The sequence below is a fragment of the Octopus sinensis genome, linkage group LG28 (assembly GCF_006345805.1).
Source record: "Octopus sinensis linkage group LG28, ASM634580v1, whole genome shotgun sequence".
In the NCBI taxonomy this organism is placed as follows: domain Eukaryota; kingdom Metazoa; phylum Mollusca; class Cephalopoda; order Octopoda; family Octopodidae; genus Octopus; species Octopus sinensis.
The window spans coordinates 3,404,195-3,421,204 of record NC_043024.1 but is presented as its reverse complement, the minus strand read 5'-3'; the positions used below and the strand labels follow the sequence as shown (position 1 = coordinate 3,421,204).

Genomic DNA, 17,010 nt, shown 5'->3' with positions numbered 1-17,010 from the left:
TATGTTGCATAAAATCATAATTAACTGATCCTCCTGTATTTTCTTTTACCCAAAGCCAAGAACAATTAATTATACACAAAAAACACTTTTTGTTATTAGCATTTATTGAAAAATTACAGTTTAACATTTGTTCATTCAGTTGAGTTCAATACTTCCTTTGGGTTTACTAAGACACCTCCAGAGAATATCGAGTCTCAGAACCAGTTTGGATATAAGAGGCACCACTGAAGACTTGTTTAACATCTTCGATCGAGTTTATCAATCTCTGAAGTGTATTATTTGTTTAATTTAGGCACAACAGACTAATAAAACACACAACTCACTTACACAGTTGTATGGCTTTACCTACTCGTGGTGCCTATTTGCAACTAGGTAGACTGGGACAACCAGCAGAGATGCATATGGCTCGTAGTTTATCACCACTCCCTGTGTTGTGCCTGTGGCCAAGGACACTCAATTCTAAAATGACTCAGTCCACCTAGTTGTAAATAGGTTTCAAAGAAAAAAGCGACAACCCTTTGCTGTAGGCAGGGGCAGCAGTGTAAGCATTGAATTGATGAGTGTTCTACTGAGCCTGTAATACCTGGAATCTGGAGAAGACAATAAATAACCCAGTTCTGCTAGGTTCCTCCTGTGCTGAATTCTTACTTTAAGACTGAAAGGGTCTTCTTCAGTGGCATCCAAATAACCCATATTTATAAGAACAGAAGACAGGGATTTGAACTATTGACCTTTCAGTCAGTAGAGTGTTGCCTGACTGGCTTCAGTTTTGATATCAGTCAAAATCTGTCAACTTAGAAAAAAATTCAGTGACTCTGATGAGAGGTTTTCACCTCTGGAGGATGGAAGGGACTTGTGTAGGAATCAGGTGGTGGTGTTTTGGACAGCCTCAGCTTCCCAAGATGATGAAGTGTAAAACTGTTGGTGAAGGTGTTAAAGGTTCAAATCATATCACAGCCAATGTATGTGTGTCTGTGTATGAACAGATATAAACACACATATACATGCATACACATATATACAGAAATCTGTATACATACATGTATACACACATGATTATATATATACACACACATTACATTGGCAAAAAAATCTAAGGAACAAACCAGTAACAATCCATTATCAAAATGATGGAACCTTTCCAACCAAAGAGAGACAAACAGTGAGTCTGTGTGTCTCTACAACAGTGTGACATCTATTTTCTGGACCGATGGGTAAAGTTGGTCTAGGTGCCGGAACTCCCGAGCGTATCTATTCCTCTCAGCAGTGTAACCCAAACTCTCGCATATCCGGGACTGGTAATACAGTGCATCCTTTTGCAGCTTGTATGCTTCAACAGTTTGGAAATATTCAATTACTGTGGACATTTGCCGTATGGCTGACATCAGAGCTGGAAATGGAGGAAGAAGAAGAATTAGATTAGTCAGGTGAGGCGAGAGAATAAAAGAAGCAGAAATAAGAATGACTTGGCTTGGCTGGATTAGATATTGCCAATGGCTGTGTGGTAAGAAGTTTGCTTCCCAGCAACATGGTTCCAAGTTCAGTCCCACTGCATGGCAACTGACCAAAACCTTGTGAGTGGATTTGACAGATAGAAACTGAAAGAAGCCCACTATATATATATGTATGTGTGTGAGTCTTGTGTCTGTGTTTGTCTCCCACCACAACTTTGCATACGACCCATTGCCTCATCACTGTAAGCTTGCCAAAGCATGCTCAATGTCTTTGTAGCAGACTTCCTAAGATTAACACAAAATTTCATGTTGGCTCTTTGTTCCTATCCGTGACAAAATCACAGACTACAGCAAACACATGTAATCACAAGAACACAAATTTCACAACTTGCAAAGTAAACACAGCAATGTCACTCAGAACACTGCCTCATGAAGATCACTGATAGCACTCAGTACACATGCAACTGTGTGCTGCCACCTGTTGGCACACTACTGAACTAGTCCAGGAACTTTTTGATACAACCTCATATACATCATCATCATCGTTTAACGTCCGTTTTCCGCGAGAGCACGGGTTGGACGGTTTGACGGGGGTCTGGGAAGCCAGGGGCTGCTCCAGGCTCCAGTCTGATCTGGCAGAGTTTCTACGGCTGGATGCCCTTCCTAACGCCAACCACTCCGCGAGTGTAGTGGGTGCTTTTTATGTGCCACCGGCACAGAAGCCAGTCGGGGCAGTGCTGGCATCGGCCACGTTCGGATAGTGCTTTTTATGTGCCACCGGCCCAGATGCCAGTCAAGTCAGCGCTGGCTACGGCCACGTTCGGATGGTGCTTTTGATGTGCCACTGGCACAGGCATCACAACTACTATTTCCATTGATATTTATTTCGACCTTCATGTACTTGACTCAACAGGTCTCCTCAAGCACAGCGGGACGTTCTTTGAATGGGCAGGGGCTATGCGGAACTGATGCAGGAAGCAGCCCGGGTCTTTGCAGTCACAGCATATCTCCAGAGATCTCGGTCCTTCGCCATTGCCTCAGTGAGGCCCAACGCTCTGAGGTCATGCTTGACTGCCTCATCCCATGTCTTCCTGGGTCTACCTCTCCCCCTGATACCTTCAACTGTTTGGGAGTGGCACTTCTTCACACATCTCTCCTCATCGATCCGCAGTACATGACCATACCATCGCAAGCGTTGCTCTTGCACACCACATCTGATGCTTCTTATATCCAGCATTTCTCTTAGGGTGCTTACACTCTGTCGTGCGTGCACACTGACATTACACATCCAGCAGATCATGCTAGCTTCATTTCTTTCAAGTCTACGCATGTCCTCTGCAGTCACAGCCCATGTTTCACTACCGTGAAGCATGGCAGTTCGCATATACCTATACCTATATATGTGACAGGTTTTCAGACTATTGTGTACTAAAGCCACTGACAAGGCTTTGGTCAGCCTGAGATTAAAGAAGACATTTGCCCAGTGAAACTGAACCCAAAACCATGTGGTTGAAAATTTCTTAACCCCACAGCAATATTAAAAAAACAGAAGAAATAAACAACAAAATTTTACCTGATTTTATTTCTTTAGGGTCTTCGCTCTTTTTAGCAGCTGCCACTGTACATCTTGAGTAACAGTAAAGCATCCGGCCTTTGTCCACTAGAGTGCCATTGGTCAATATGTTCATCATTTGCTCCTCGAGAATAGGAATTGCAAGATGAGGCAATCCCATCAAGATCTGTCAATGGAAGACAAAAATACAATCACGACTAGAAATCATCACCATCATCATCATTATTTAATGACCATTTTTCATGCTAGAATAGTGTTATAAAGTGGTCTTTTGCCACTGTTGTATCTGTCTTTGTACAACAGTTGTCACTCTGACAGATAATGTTATATTCCAAAGTCGATAGGATGTTTCTATCTGGCACTGTAAACCCACCCGCACCAGTCATGGTGTTATCCTCAAAAGGTTGGATTGTTATAACGCCCACTCGGTATCGCAGTATAATTACTAGATTAGTACAGACACGACTATCAACATAGTCGACATGTACTTACTCAATACCGGCCGACACCACCATACTTATAGTGACTGGTTCATTCCACTCGTTACATGGGAGGGGTGTACCATTATCACTAATTCCCTACAATACATAGGTTGGACAGTTTGACAAGAGCTGGTAAGCCAGAGCGCTGCACTAGGCTCCAATTGTCTGTTTAGGTAAGGTTTCTATGGCTGGATGCCCTTCCTAATACCAAACACTTTACAGTGACCTTGATGCTTTTTACATATCACCAGTACGGGTGCCTTTTATGTGGCACCAGCATGGATGCTTTTTATGTGGCACCAGCATGGGTACTTGTATGTGGCACCAGCACAGGTGCTTTTTATGTGTGTTGCGTCCCATGGAGGCAATGACTGAGACCTTTGATATTATGACATGTTTGAGAAGACCCATCAAGCTGAGCAAAATCGCAGTTGTGCAGATACTGGTGTCACACAAATGGCACATAAAAGCACCGATTACACTCCCAGAGTGGTTGGCATTAGGAAGGGTACAGAAAACCATGCCAAATCAGACTGGAGTCTGGTGCAGCCTTCCAGCTTACCAGCCCAGGTCAAACCAACCCATGGACACACTACCATCCATCATTTTAAATCCAGGTTTTGTCCCTTTAACAAGGGTGGCTGGATCTACCTCAATGCCAAAGTAACTGCCCTCATACCATCTTGCCCAGTTTTGGGCGTCCTCCCTTCTCAAGGCACGAACAATGGACACTAAAGAATGATGATGATGATGTATTCTCACATTGACACTGCTAGGGCACTGATGACATCTGTTTATGAGAGAAAGAGAGAAGAGAGATACCTGAGAGGACCATACCTGTATTTGTGCCAACTGCATAATGGCCAAACTAAGGATGTATTGGAAATGGTGATCTCTGGCCAATGTGATACAACGTAACACATAAAATATGGCTATACTCAGGTTGCCTGATTTCCGTAGAATATCAGAAAGTTCTAGTAACACCCTGGAAAATGAAAGAAACATGACAATTATGTTGGGGATTGAGGTGGTGGTGGTGGTGATAAAAGTTTATGAAGATGATGGTGGTGGTTTTGATAATGGTTATGAAGGTGGTGGTGGTGATAATGATTTATGATGATGGTGGTGAGGGTGATTTATGATAAAGATGGTGGTGGTGATAATGGTTTATGATGAAGAGAGTGGTGGTGGTGGTGATGAAAAGTGATAGAAAAATTCCTACAGCTAAACTGTCATCCATAAAACATTTTGAATGTGTTTTTAAGGGTATTTTGGAGAATTCTAGTGGGGTGCACATGGAGGGTAGCATGGATTGTAGGAAAACATTGTGTTGAGTTTGGTGGGTGATACAAAATGGACAGTGAAACAATAAGAAATGTGCGCTAAACAACATCAAAAACAAGGTAAGACAGAGCATAGCTCAGTGGTAAGAGCATCAGGCTCACAATCATGAGGTAGGGTGTTCAATTCTCAGACCAAGCTGAGTATTGTGTTCTTGAGTAAGACACTTTATTTCACAGTGTTCCAGTTCACTCATCTGTAGAAATGAGTTGCAATGTCAGAGGTGTGAAGCAGTATCAGCCCCTTTGCCTTTCCCTTGGATAGCATCAGTGGCATGGAGAGGGGAGGCTTGAATGTATGGACAAGTGCAGGTCTTCCATAAAACAACCTTGCCTGGATTTGTGCCACATAGGGTAACTTTCTAGGTGCAATCCCACGGATTTTCATGACCAAAGTGGGCTTTTATACAGACACATGCACATGCTGAGCCCCCCTTTGGTCATGACTGACCTTGGGATTGCACCTAGAAAGTTACCCTCCCAGGTACAAATCCAGGCAAGACTGTTTATAGAAGACCAGCAGTCGCCCATCCATACCAGCCTCCCCTCTCCACGTCACCAGTGTTATCCAAGGGAAAGGCAAAGGCCAATACAGCTTGGCACCCGTGATGTCACAACTCATTTCTACAGCTGAGTGAAGTGGAGCAATGTGAAATAAAGTGTCTTGCTCAAGAACACAACCTCATGATCGTAAGCTCGACACCCTAACCACTGAGCCATGCAACTTCACATGCACACACACACATACAGTAATCCCTCGCCATATCACAGTTCACCTATCGCGGTTTATTATTTAAGCTTACGCCGATTCCTCTGTGGTGTTGTGCATTTATAATAAAATAAATAAATACAAGTTATAAAAATAAAAAATCTACAGTACTGTTTCTACTTCGAGGATTTTCACCTACCACGGGGTGGGGTTGGAATGTAACACCTGCGATTATCGAGGGATTAAAGTGTGTATATATATATAAGTTCAGCAAAATTTAGATTCAGATGAATATGGTACTTAAGTCAAATGCACCAGAATTTTGTATAGTATTATCCATATAAATCCATGGGGTGATTATAATCAAAATAAGCAACAAGTATATCCGAGGTAATGTGGTACGATCGTTTCATGCTACTTCATTTTATTAAACATATATATTTATATAAATATGAAATAATTTCTATATTTTCTATCCATATATTAGATAATAATGTTTACTGAAATCATTTAGGAAATTGTCTAAGGAATATTTACTTAAATTTCTTAATATAGAATCTGGATGTCAAATGGTAGTAGACATTAAAACCCCTGGAACAATAGTAGTCTATCTTCCCCTACCCCTCTAACTTCAACATACTAGCTTTTTGCTATACTGCATTCAAATGTATCTGGGCTGGGTTCCTCAGAATAGGAATAGGTTTATTGGTTTCGATATTTGTTTCTACCCCTTCCTATATCTATAAATAGAAAAAATTCTTTGTCTCCATCCAACCAAAAATAGAATCCCCCTTCCCACTAACAGATCTAAATTACAAAGTGAAAAAATCTACAGTCAGAGAGTAGATTTAATACTATCATGTTCTTAAGAATGAAATCAACCTCTCTGTCTGTATATCTACCCTCTTTATAATGTTGGCAAACGAAATAGAGATAAGAATGTGCATTGTCTGTTTGATTGGAAAATTTCTATAAGTGGCTGAAGATTGCTTGACATTTTAAAACTGATGTAATACTTAGTGTTTAATAAAATGAAGTAGCATGAAACGATCGTACCACATTACCTCAGATATACTTGTTGCTTATTTTGATTATATATATATATATTCATCTGCATATGTGAAGGTGCATGACTCAGTGGTTTAAACATCGGGCTCACAATCGTGAAGTAGTGAGTTCAATTCCCAGATTGGGATGTGTGTTGTTATCTTCAGCAAGAGTTCACTCAGCTGTAGAAATGAGTGGTGGCATCACTCATTCCCAGCTGTATTGGCTCCTTCACCTTTCCCTTGGATAACATCAGTGGTGTGGTGAGAGGAGGCCGGTATGCATGGACAACTGCTGGTCTTCCATAAACAACCTTGCCTAAACATGTGCCCAGGAGGGAAACTTTTTAGATGCAATCCCATGGTCATTCATGACCTTTAGTCCTAGATACACTATGTCTGAATAATAACACAGGATAATCCCAGTTGAAACAACTTTGATCATAAATCTGCTGGATGCAGGTTGAGAAAGGGGACATTAGGTAATGTGATACTAGATACACCATGCCTGAATAAAACACTCTGGGTAATGTACTCTGAGATACACTTATGTCTTAAAAAGGGTATCTGGTGATCTGGAACATCTTTGAACAAAGATCTGTTGCATCCAGGCTGACTTAGGGTTAAATTACCACAACTAGATGACTTACCGACACGTATAGAAAGGTGTGGTCTCACTGCTGTTTTTTTCACATTTCTCAAGAAGTTGGTGCATGTGTGTAAGGGCTTGGTTGACCTGGCCCCTTTCTTTTAACAAAATACCACATCTACAGAATGAAAAATAAATTAATTAAATATAATCATTGTAAGTGAAAAATATATATACAATTATATATAAATGAGTAGCATAAAATATAGATTCAGGGAATAATGCAGCTACCACAGTAAGCTCCTCATATGGGCTTGGCTAACAGTCCATTACAAAGCAGTATAATGTAAAGTGTCCATGTAACTGAAAATCCAAGTGATAAAATTATTCTGTGAGGAATACATAAAAACAAAGTTTAAGTTTTTACAATTTGTGTGTGTGTGTGACAAAGTGGTGAGAAGGGATCTACAAATGTTGGAACTCACAGAGGGGATGACAAGGGACTGGGACTCCTGGCAGTTTGGTGTGCTTGAAAAGATACACCGAGCTAAGTAAAGGCGTGGTTGCCCTTGCATACAGGCTCATACCTGCAACCCTCTCCAGCTGAGCATCCCTAATCTAGCAGGCTCATAAGTGCTGGTGCCACCGTACCAGTGCTGTGTAAAAGCACCCAGTATACTCCATAAAGTGGTTGGCATTAGGAAGGGCATCCAGCCATAGAAACCATGCCAAAACAAACAGGGAGCCTGGGCAGCCCTTCAGCTGCTCAGCTCCTGTCATACCTTCCAACCCATGCCAGCATGGAAAATGGACGTTAAACAATGATGATGATGAAGCGTGACACCAAGACAAGAAAACACTCACACCTTCACTCACACACATATGATTTCTTATTTCTTTATTGCCCACATCGAGGGGACAAACAAGGATAGACAAAGGGATTAAGTCAATTACATCGACCCTATTGCGTAACTGGTACTTAATTTATCGACCCCAAAAGGATGAAAGGCAAAGTCGACCTTGGCAGAATTTGAACTCAGAACGTAACAGCAGACGAAATACCGCTAAGCATTTCACCCTGTCAGCTCACTGCCTTCTTTCAATTTCTGCCTACTAAATCTATTCACAAAATATTAGTCATCCTGAGAAATCATTTGCCCCCAGTGGGACTGAACCTGAAACCATGCAGCAGGAATGCACACTTGTTACCACACAGCCATGCCTGCACCTATAATGATGATAGATATTGGCCACAAACCTGATATCTGCTTCTGTTTCACACACGGCCTTTAGGTTGACCAATGCCATCTCAGCATCACTCCACTTGTTGCTGTAGACAGCCAACGTAAACTTCATCTCCTGTTCTGTGGCCATCCATATATGGGCGTAGGAAGTATTTGCTGGGAATCTCTCTTTGGCACCCTCCACTATCACCATAGCAACATCAATCATACCCTAAAAAAAAATAACAATAACAATGATGATCCTTTCTACTATAGACATAAGGCCTGAAATTTTAGAGAGGGGATAAGTCAATCACATCAACCCCAGTGCATAACTGGTACTTATTTCATCGACCCCAAAAGGAAGAAAGGCTAAAACAACCTTGGCAGAATTTGAACTCAGAACGTAAAAACAGCTGAAATACCACTAAGCATTTTGCCTGGTGTACTAATGATTCTGCCAGCTTGCCACTTTAATAGTAACAACAATAATGATAATAATTATGGCTTTAAATTTTTGGTAGATGGCTGGCAATTTTAGAGGAGGAGTATTGTCAATTACATTGACCCCAGTGCTCAACTGGTATTAATTTTATCAACCCCTAAAGGATGAAAGGAAAATTCAATCTCAGCAGAATTTGAACTTAAGACTGTAAAAAGAGCCACAAGAAATGCTGCTTAACAAACAATTCTTCGAGATTACTACCTTAATAATAATAACAATTATTATTATTATTATTATTATTATTTCTCCTATAGGCACAAGGCCTGAAGTTTTAGGGGGCAGGGGTTAAGTCGCTTACATAAGCAACATCAATTGATCACCATAGCAACTTGATCAACTTATCCCCTCTGCTAAAATTTCAGGCCTTGTGCCTTTAGTAAAATAGATTATTAGTAGTAGTAGTAGTAGAATTTCATCCATTCTTACATTCTGAATAATGGTGAAAAATGATCTTCAAACATTGGGCCTCATGGAAGCAATGACAAGTGACCAAAACCTTCAATGATATGCTATGTTTGAGAAGACTCGTCAAGCCAAGTGAATTGTAGTCACGGCCATTTGCCAACTTAATAATAATAATTGCATTTATTTGCCACAGGAGCCACAAGAAGAGCATATTACAAAGACAATAGTGAAGGGTTTATATAAAACATATTACAGAAGTTAATGAAAAACTGTTGATTCGATACATATTGTATATAGTTCATTGATTTTACCCTCACTGGTGCTGTGATCAATAATGAACAATCTGATCTTAGCTTACACACATATGCATAAAAGTACACACATTCACACAGAAACTGTCAAATACACAGGCACATATATACATATGCTCTCACACACACAAACATACCTATACACACATGCATGTGTATGGATAATGCTGAAGTTAAAGGATTTGGAGTTACCTGATCAAAATGATGCCTGGCCAAGTTACACATGGCAATACAAACTGATTCCTCGTTTCGATAGATTCCTGCATCTGACGTGTCTAGATGGAGGATCAATTGGCTGATAAGGGAACAATTTTCTCTGCAAAGACAACCATAAGGAAATTTCTTACTAAAGACACAAAGACATAGATATTTTGAATGGGGTCAGGGATGAGCAAAGTTATACTCATTTTTCTTTTACTGCTTTCAGTCATTAGACTGTGGCCATGCTGGGGTACCACCTCAAAGGGTTTTAGTCACACAAATCAACCCCCTTTTAACCATTTAGCATTCAGTTTACTCTTGGAGTGGTGGGCATTGAGAAGGGCATCCAGGCATGGACACCATGCCAGATCAGACAGGAGTCTGGAGCAGACCCCTCAGCTTACCAGCGCAAGTCAAACTGTCCAACCCATGCCAGCATGGACAACAGACATTAAATGATGATGATGATGATGATGATTACTCTGTCAAATTTAATGCTTGTTTTTGAAATAATCATGGATTATCTCATAGTTCTGGGCTCCATTTCGATGATGTAATTGGTGCCATGTTAAAAGCACCCAGTACACTATATGAAGTGGCTGGTGTTAGGAAGGGCATCCAGCTATAAAAAAATCTATACCAGAACAGACAATGGAGCCTGGTGCAGCCCCTGGCCTTACCTACTCCAGTCAAACCGTCCAACCCATGCCAGCACGGAAAACAGATGTTAACTGATGATGATGATGATGATTGTTTATTTTCCAAATACCTTTGTTGGGCAGGTGTGAGAGGCTTGATCTGGATGGTTTCAACATAGGATTTGTAGAAATATCTGGACCGGATATGGCCGATTTGAATGTTAAAGGGTTGGTACTTGTTCTATTGATCTTTTTTTTGGCAAACTACTAAGTTGCACGGATGCTAACAAATCAATACCAGTTGTCAAGCAGTGGTGGTGGGACAACAACAAAGTCAAAGACACACACACATGTACATATAGCTGAATCTACAAGGGAATTAAAGAGGAAATTCTGGGCAAGGGAGAAAAGCCTAGAATTGAGAGGCTTTCGTATAAACTTAGCAAAGACAAAGGTTTCATCAAATAGGAAAGAAGAAAGGAATCTGAAGTGCCAAGCACCTTTAGGAAGATGACTTCACTCAATATGCACAAATGCTGAACCCAATGTAAGCTACAGGTGCAGGAGTGGCTGTGTGGTAAGTAGCTTGCTTACCAACCACATGGTTCCAGGTTCAGTCCCACTTCTACTATAGCCTCAGGCCGACCAAAGCCTTGTGAGTGGATTTGGCAGACAGAAACTGAAAGAAGCCTGTCATATATATGTGTGTATATACGTGCGTGTGTGTGTGTGTCTGTGTTTGTCCCCACAACATCACTTGACAACCAATGGTGGTATGTTTACGCCCCTGTAAATTAGTGGTTCGGCAGAAGGAACCAATAGAAATCGATAGAATAAGTACTAGGCTTACAAAGAATAAGTCCTGGGGTCGATTTGCTCGACTATAGGCGGTGCTCCAGCATGGCCACAGTCAAATGACTGAAACAAGTAAAAGAGAGTACAGACACATAAGAGTTGAAGCAGAATCACAGGCAGACCAGCAGGGACCATAAGCTGCATTGTGATGGATGCACCAGAGCATCATTCAAGTCAGTGAGTGAAGTAAGATAATACCCATATTAACCCTTTAGCATTTAAACTGGCCATATCCAACCAAAATAATCTACCTGTTTTATCTTCATACTGGCCAGATCCAGCCTCTCACACCAACCCTACAACGTCATTCTAAAAATAAACAATGACATTGTAATCTCGAAGCCACAAAGTAAAGCATGTCTAATCTACCTCAATGTGACTAAATAAGCATTATATTTGACAGAGAAATCTGAATGGTTTCAGGTTCAGTCCCACTGCACAGTACTTTGGGCAAGTGTCTTCTCTCTTATAGCCCAAGGCCAGTCAATGCCCTGTGAGTAAATTTTGCAGACAGAAACTGTGTAGAAGCTTCTCATGTGTGTAGGTGGGTGTATGGGTGGCAGGATGTCTGTGTTTTTCCCATTACTGCTTGACAGCCAGTGTTGGTTTGTTTACATCGCCTAGTAGCTAGGCAAAATAGATCAAGAGAATTAAGTACCAGACTTCAAAACAAAAAATTAGTACCAGGATCAATTTATGCAGCTCTACAATGTGATGCCCCAGTATGTCCGCAGTCCAATGATTGAAACAAGGTTAAAAGTAACTGAACATGTTTCTATGTGTTGTAAGAGGTGACTAAAATAGCAGGAGACAAGAAGGTCATTTGCTGGTATGAACCTGTTTTAAAAAAGGCAACCATGACAACAAGAAATGATGACATGAAGCTCCCAAGATTTACTCCTGGTTTAGAAAGGGAAAAGGGACTTAGGAAGTCTGATGATGAAATGAGCAAAAAGAATAAATAAAACAAAGGAATGTCTTACCTCTTGCCATAGGTATGCCAGAGAGCAGCAATCTGTGCAAGGCTGATGCAAGCAAACTCCCCATGAGAGAACTGACTACTCAGGACATTATTGGATAACATGCTTTCAATGACACTGAAAATTTAATCAAATAAAAGAAACAGGTACAAACAGTGTAGTAAGCAAATCCATATACACACAAAACACATGTGCAAATAAGGATAGATATCACAGAAAGACAAAATGGACTAAGCTGAACAAGAGAACATTTGAGATACAGAGTTACTGAAGAGGTCACAGGATGTGTGATGAAAGAGCTTTGACAAAGAAAGTATAATACTAATAATAATAATAATAATGGTTTTAAATTTTGCCACAAGGACAGCAATTTTGGGAGAGGGGAGGAGTCTGTGTAATTGACTCTAGTGTTCAACTGCCACTTATTTTATCGACCCCGAAAGGATGAAATGCAAAGTCGACCTTGGCAGAATTTGAACTCAGAACGTAAAGATGGACGAAATGCTGCGAAGCATTCCATCTGGCGTGCTTACAATTCTGCCAGCTCACCACCTTAATAATGATAATAATGCTGAAGTAAAGACCATATATAGTGTGTGTGTGTTTAATTAACAAAATATGGTCATCCCCAAGTATAATAATAAAATTATTAAATTAAGCAAAAAAAAGTTTACGTTACACAAACCATGTAACAAAGTCTCATCTGTTTTCTGCGACTTAGTCAATGACACAATTCCACTTCAGCTCTTCCATTTCTTTAAAATTAATGGTTAAAATCACATTTCCACAATCTAAGTGCTTCCATTTTAACAGAAGCACAACATTATACTTCATTAGGAGTGGTGCCCCAGTTCAGGAATTCCAGGGTTTTGACAAGTAAGGAACCACCTCTTAGCCACTATGATTCTTAGGTCAACTTTGTTGCAGAGTACCAGGGTCCCAGCTATGGGTTAATTAGCATACCTATGCATGCGAAGACTGAATCCAGAAGGTTCAGCAGAAGAAACTCTCATGGTTCGACAGAAGAGAAGTAGCTGCAGCAATGCACTGTGGTAGGAAGTTGGCTTCCCAACCACATAGTTCCAGGTTCAGTTCCACTGCGTGACACCTTGAGTAAGTGTCTTCTGCTATAGCCTCAGGTCAAAGAGATTATTGGAATAAGTACTAGATGTGCTAAAGCTAAGTAAAATCGCTGTCTCTCATACATAGAGGCTTGTCCTTTCATGTGCTGATGCCACTTAAAAAGCACCTGTGTTGGTGCTGCATGAATGCACCCGTGCAGGTGGAACATAGAAAATACCTGACACACTCTGAAAAGTGGCTGGCATTAGGAAGGGCATCCAGTCATAGAAACCATGCCACAACAGACAGTTGGAGTCTGGACTGCTCCATGCTAACTAGCCCCATGTCCTGGGGATGATTTGTTCAACTAAAACCCTTCTAAAGGTGGTGCTCCAGCATGGCCACAGTCAAAGTGACTGAAACAAGTAAAAAAAAAAAATAATAAATAAAGAATACACACACATATGTAATACATGCTTTGTATTTACTGTATAACAATGCTGCAATTTTGATAAATTTGATAACTAATTACAAAAAGTGCATCTGTCCCATCACACTTGCCTAATTAACCCTCTTGTTACCGTATTTCTGCTGAGATGTTTTGTGTTTCTTTCAATTAATTTTAAATATACCAAAGAATTTAGTAAAATAATTTAGTTATCATTAAGCTAGTGTTAGGAACATAAATTGTGATGAAGGTTTGGTGGAAGATTTTAATTCAGACCTTTTGAAAACAAGACATTTGTACTACACAGAGCCAGAGGTGGCTTCAGCTAGTTTGGTACCAAAAGGATTAAGAATTGTTTCTCTTTTATATATTTTAACCCTTTCATTGCCATATTTCTGTTGAGATGCTCTGTTTCTTTTAATTTTAAATAAAACAAAAGAATTTAGTAAAATAGCTTTGTTATCATTAAGCTAGTGTTAGGAACATAAATTGTTACTAAGGTTTGGTGGAAGATTTTAATTCAAAACTTTTGAAAACAAGACATTTGTACTACAGAGCCAGAGGCTGCTTCAGCCAAGTTGATATCAAAAGGGTTAATTTCTAATTCATACTATAATAAAGAATGTAATTTGCTGGACAGAAGCTGTGTGGAATCACTGCTGCCATTACCAGGGGTCACTCGTTTGCAACCACAAGGTCCAGTTCTTGTTGCAGTGTGGTGGCATGCACGCCTCATTGACCTGAGAACCAAGTGGAACACAAAGCTCCTGGCAGGGCATCCTATGCTGGAGAAGTCAAAGGATAGGGGCCAAACTTCCCAGGGGTTAAAAAAAATGCTTGCATTGGGCCTACAAAGAGACAAGTAACATCACAGAAACAATGATGATGATGATCATCATCATCCTCAACATCGTATAATGTCCATTTTCCATGTTGGCATGGGTTGGATGGTTTGACATGGGGCTGGTTAACATGGAGCAGTCCAGACTCCAACTGTCTGTTGTGGCATGGTTTCTATGACTGGATGCCCTTCCTAATGCCAACCACTTTACAGAGTGTATCAGGTATTTTCTATGTTCCACCTGCATGGGTGCATTCATGCAGCACCAACACAGGTGCTTTTTAAGTGGCATCAGCACATGAAAGGACAAGCCTCTATGTATGGGAGACAGCGATTTTACTTAGCTTGGCACATTTTATCAAGTACAGCAAATCACATCTGCTGATACCCAGTCATTTCCTCAGTGAGGCCCAGCGTCCAATGATCCTTTCTCACCACTTCGTCCTACATCTTCCTGGGTCTACCCCTTCTACAGGTACCCTCCACATTCAGAACCAACAAGACCTGAAGAATGTAGGAAAGACAGCCCAGAGTTGAGAATGGTGGAGAGAGATCATCAATGGCTCATGCTCCATAGGGAGCAAAGGGTTTAAGTAAACGAAAGTACTCTATTGCAAGCATTCAAGCCACATCTCTGCTCTCAATCTAAAGTCCTCCTTTCTACTCATCAGACTCGTGAACACAGCCCTTCCTCTTCTCTAAGCCAAAGACAGTCTAGAAAAAAGAAACTGAAGTGGAAATTGAGAATTTGCCAGGTTGAAATGGTTACACATTTCAACTCTGTAACTTTGTAACCAAATTTAAAATGCCCTACTTACTTGGCTGGTTTCATTTTAGCAAATGCATTGTACTTAGCAAGAGACTGGATATTCAACAATGCCAAAGCCTGAACAAAAAAGAGCATAAGACAAGATTCTATGACAAAAACGTTAACCATCATCAACAGATAAAAGTGAATACAAAAAGATATGATTAAAGATTGTTGCTTCTTATTATTTTCTTTATTTTTCAATAGGTGCAGGAGTGGCTGTGTGGTAAGTAACTTGCTTACCAAACACATGGTTTCAGGTTCAGTCCCACTGCGTGGCACTTTGGGCAAGTGTCTTCTACTATAGCTTCAGGCCGACCAAAGCCTTGTGAGTGGAAATTGGTAGATGGAAACTGAAAGAAGCCCGTCGTATATATATATATATATGTGTGTGTGTGTGTGTGTGTGTGTGTATATGTTTGTCACCCACCCCCACCCAACATCGCTTGACAACCGATGCTGGTGTGTTTACATCCCCGTAACTTGGCGGTTCAGCAAAAGAGAACCGATAGAATAAGTACTAGGCTTACTAGTCCTGGGGTCGATTTGCTAGGCTAAAGGCGGTGCTCCAGCATGTCTGCAGTCAAATGACTGAAACAAGTAAAGAGAGAGATTAACAATGGTTTGGCAACAGCTAAACATAAAGAGTTAACTGTTGAGATATTTATGTAAGTATCAGAAATCCTAAGTGGCATGGCTGTGTGGTAAGAAGCTTACTTGCCAACCACATGGTTCTGGGTTCAGTCCCACAGCATGGCACCTTGGGCAAGTGTCTTCTTCTATAACCTCAGGTCAACCAGGGCCTTGTGAGTGGATTTGGTTGGTTAGACGGAAACTGAAAGAAGCTCGTTGCATATGTATACACATATAATACACACACGCATGTTTGTGTGCATCTTTGTGTCTGTGTAAGTCTCCCAACCGGTGTTGGTTCATTTAAGTCCCAATAACTTAGTTGTCTCGCAAAAGTGACTGATAAAATAAGTACCAGACATAAAAAAAAAATTAGTGGAGTCAATTCATTCAACAAAAAAATTCTTCGAGGCAGTGCCCCAGCATGGCCATAGTCTAATGACTGAAACGACTAAAAGACAGAAGAGACAATTCAAGAAGAAAAAGTAACATTAATAGTATAACTAGCTGAACGAAAACTATGTATAAGGGCTGTCCCCATTTAAGTCCATAGGGGTTGCCTGATAATTGAAAGCAGTTCTTCATGCCAGTGTGGTAAACAGACATATGACAATGATGGTCATGATGACGATCAGTGATTACAATGATGATGGAAATGATGATGATGATGATGACAATGATGTAGATTTTATATTTCAATACTTACTGGGAGAGAAATTTGTCTCTTCATAAGTTTTGCTGTTTCAGCACTTCCCTCATCTCCAAGACGATGCAGCCAAACCTGGAGAAAAATGGATTGAAAGCAGTGAATAAATGAAAGTTTAATTTATTAGCTTATAATCGTACTTGGAGTTGCCACAAGACAAAGCATGTTAGGGGAGGAGGTAACATAATCTTTTCTACTCTA

At 40.5% G+C, this 17,010-nt stretch overlaps 1 protein-coding gene across 2 annotated transcripts in view; it reads right to left on the bottom strand.

Annotated features, from left to right (window-relative positions):
- Positions 1-17,010, bottom strand: part of LOC115225772 (anaphase-promoting complex subunit 5) — a 55,557-nt gene that overhangs the window by 16,670 nt on the left and 21,877 nt on the right. The window contains exons 10-18 of one of the 2 annotated variants that reach the window (XR_005004187.1): positions 16,810-16,884; positions 15,481-15,548; positions 12,315-12,428; positions 9,830-9,953; positions 8,452-8,648; positions 7,255-7,371; positions 4,347-4,494; positions 3,028-3,193; positions 1,073-1,390 (exon numbers count right to left, since the gene is read on the bottom strand). Coding sequence is in view for 1 of the 2 variants with exons in the window: in XM_029796723.2 (XP_029652583.1) it covers positions 1,179-1,390; positions 3,028-3,193; positions 4,347-4,494; positions 7,255-7,371; positions 8,452-8,648; positions 9,830-9,953; positions 12,315-12,428; positions 15,481-15,548; positions 16,810-16,884 (1,221 nt within the window). In the remaining variant the exon portion in view is untranslated. Of the gene's footprint in view, positions 1-86; positions 1,391-3,027; positions 3,194-4,346; positions 4,495-7,254; positions 7,372-8,451; positions 8,649-9,829; positions 9,954-12,314; positions 12,429-15,480; positions 15,549-16,809; positions 16,885-17,010 lie in introns of those variants that run through there. The other variant, XM_029796723.2, reaches the window with a different exon arrangement.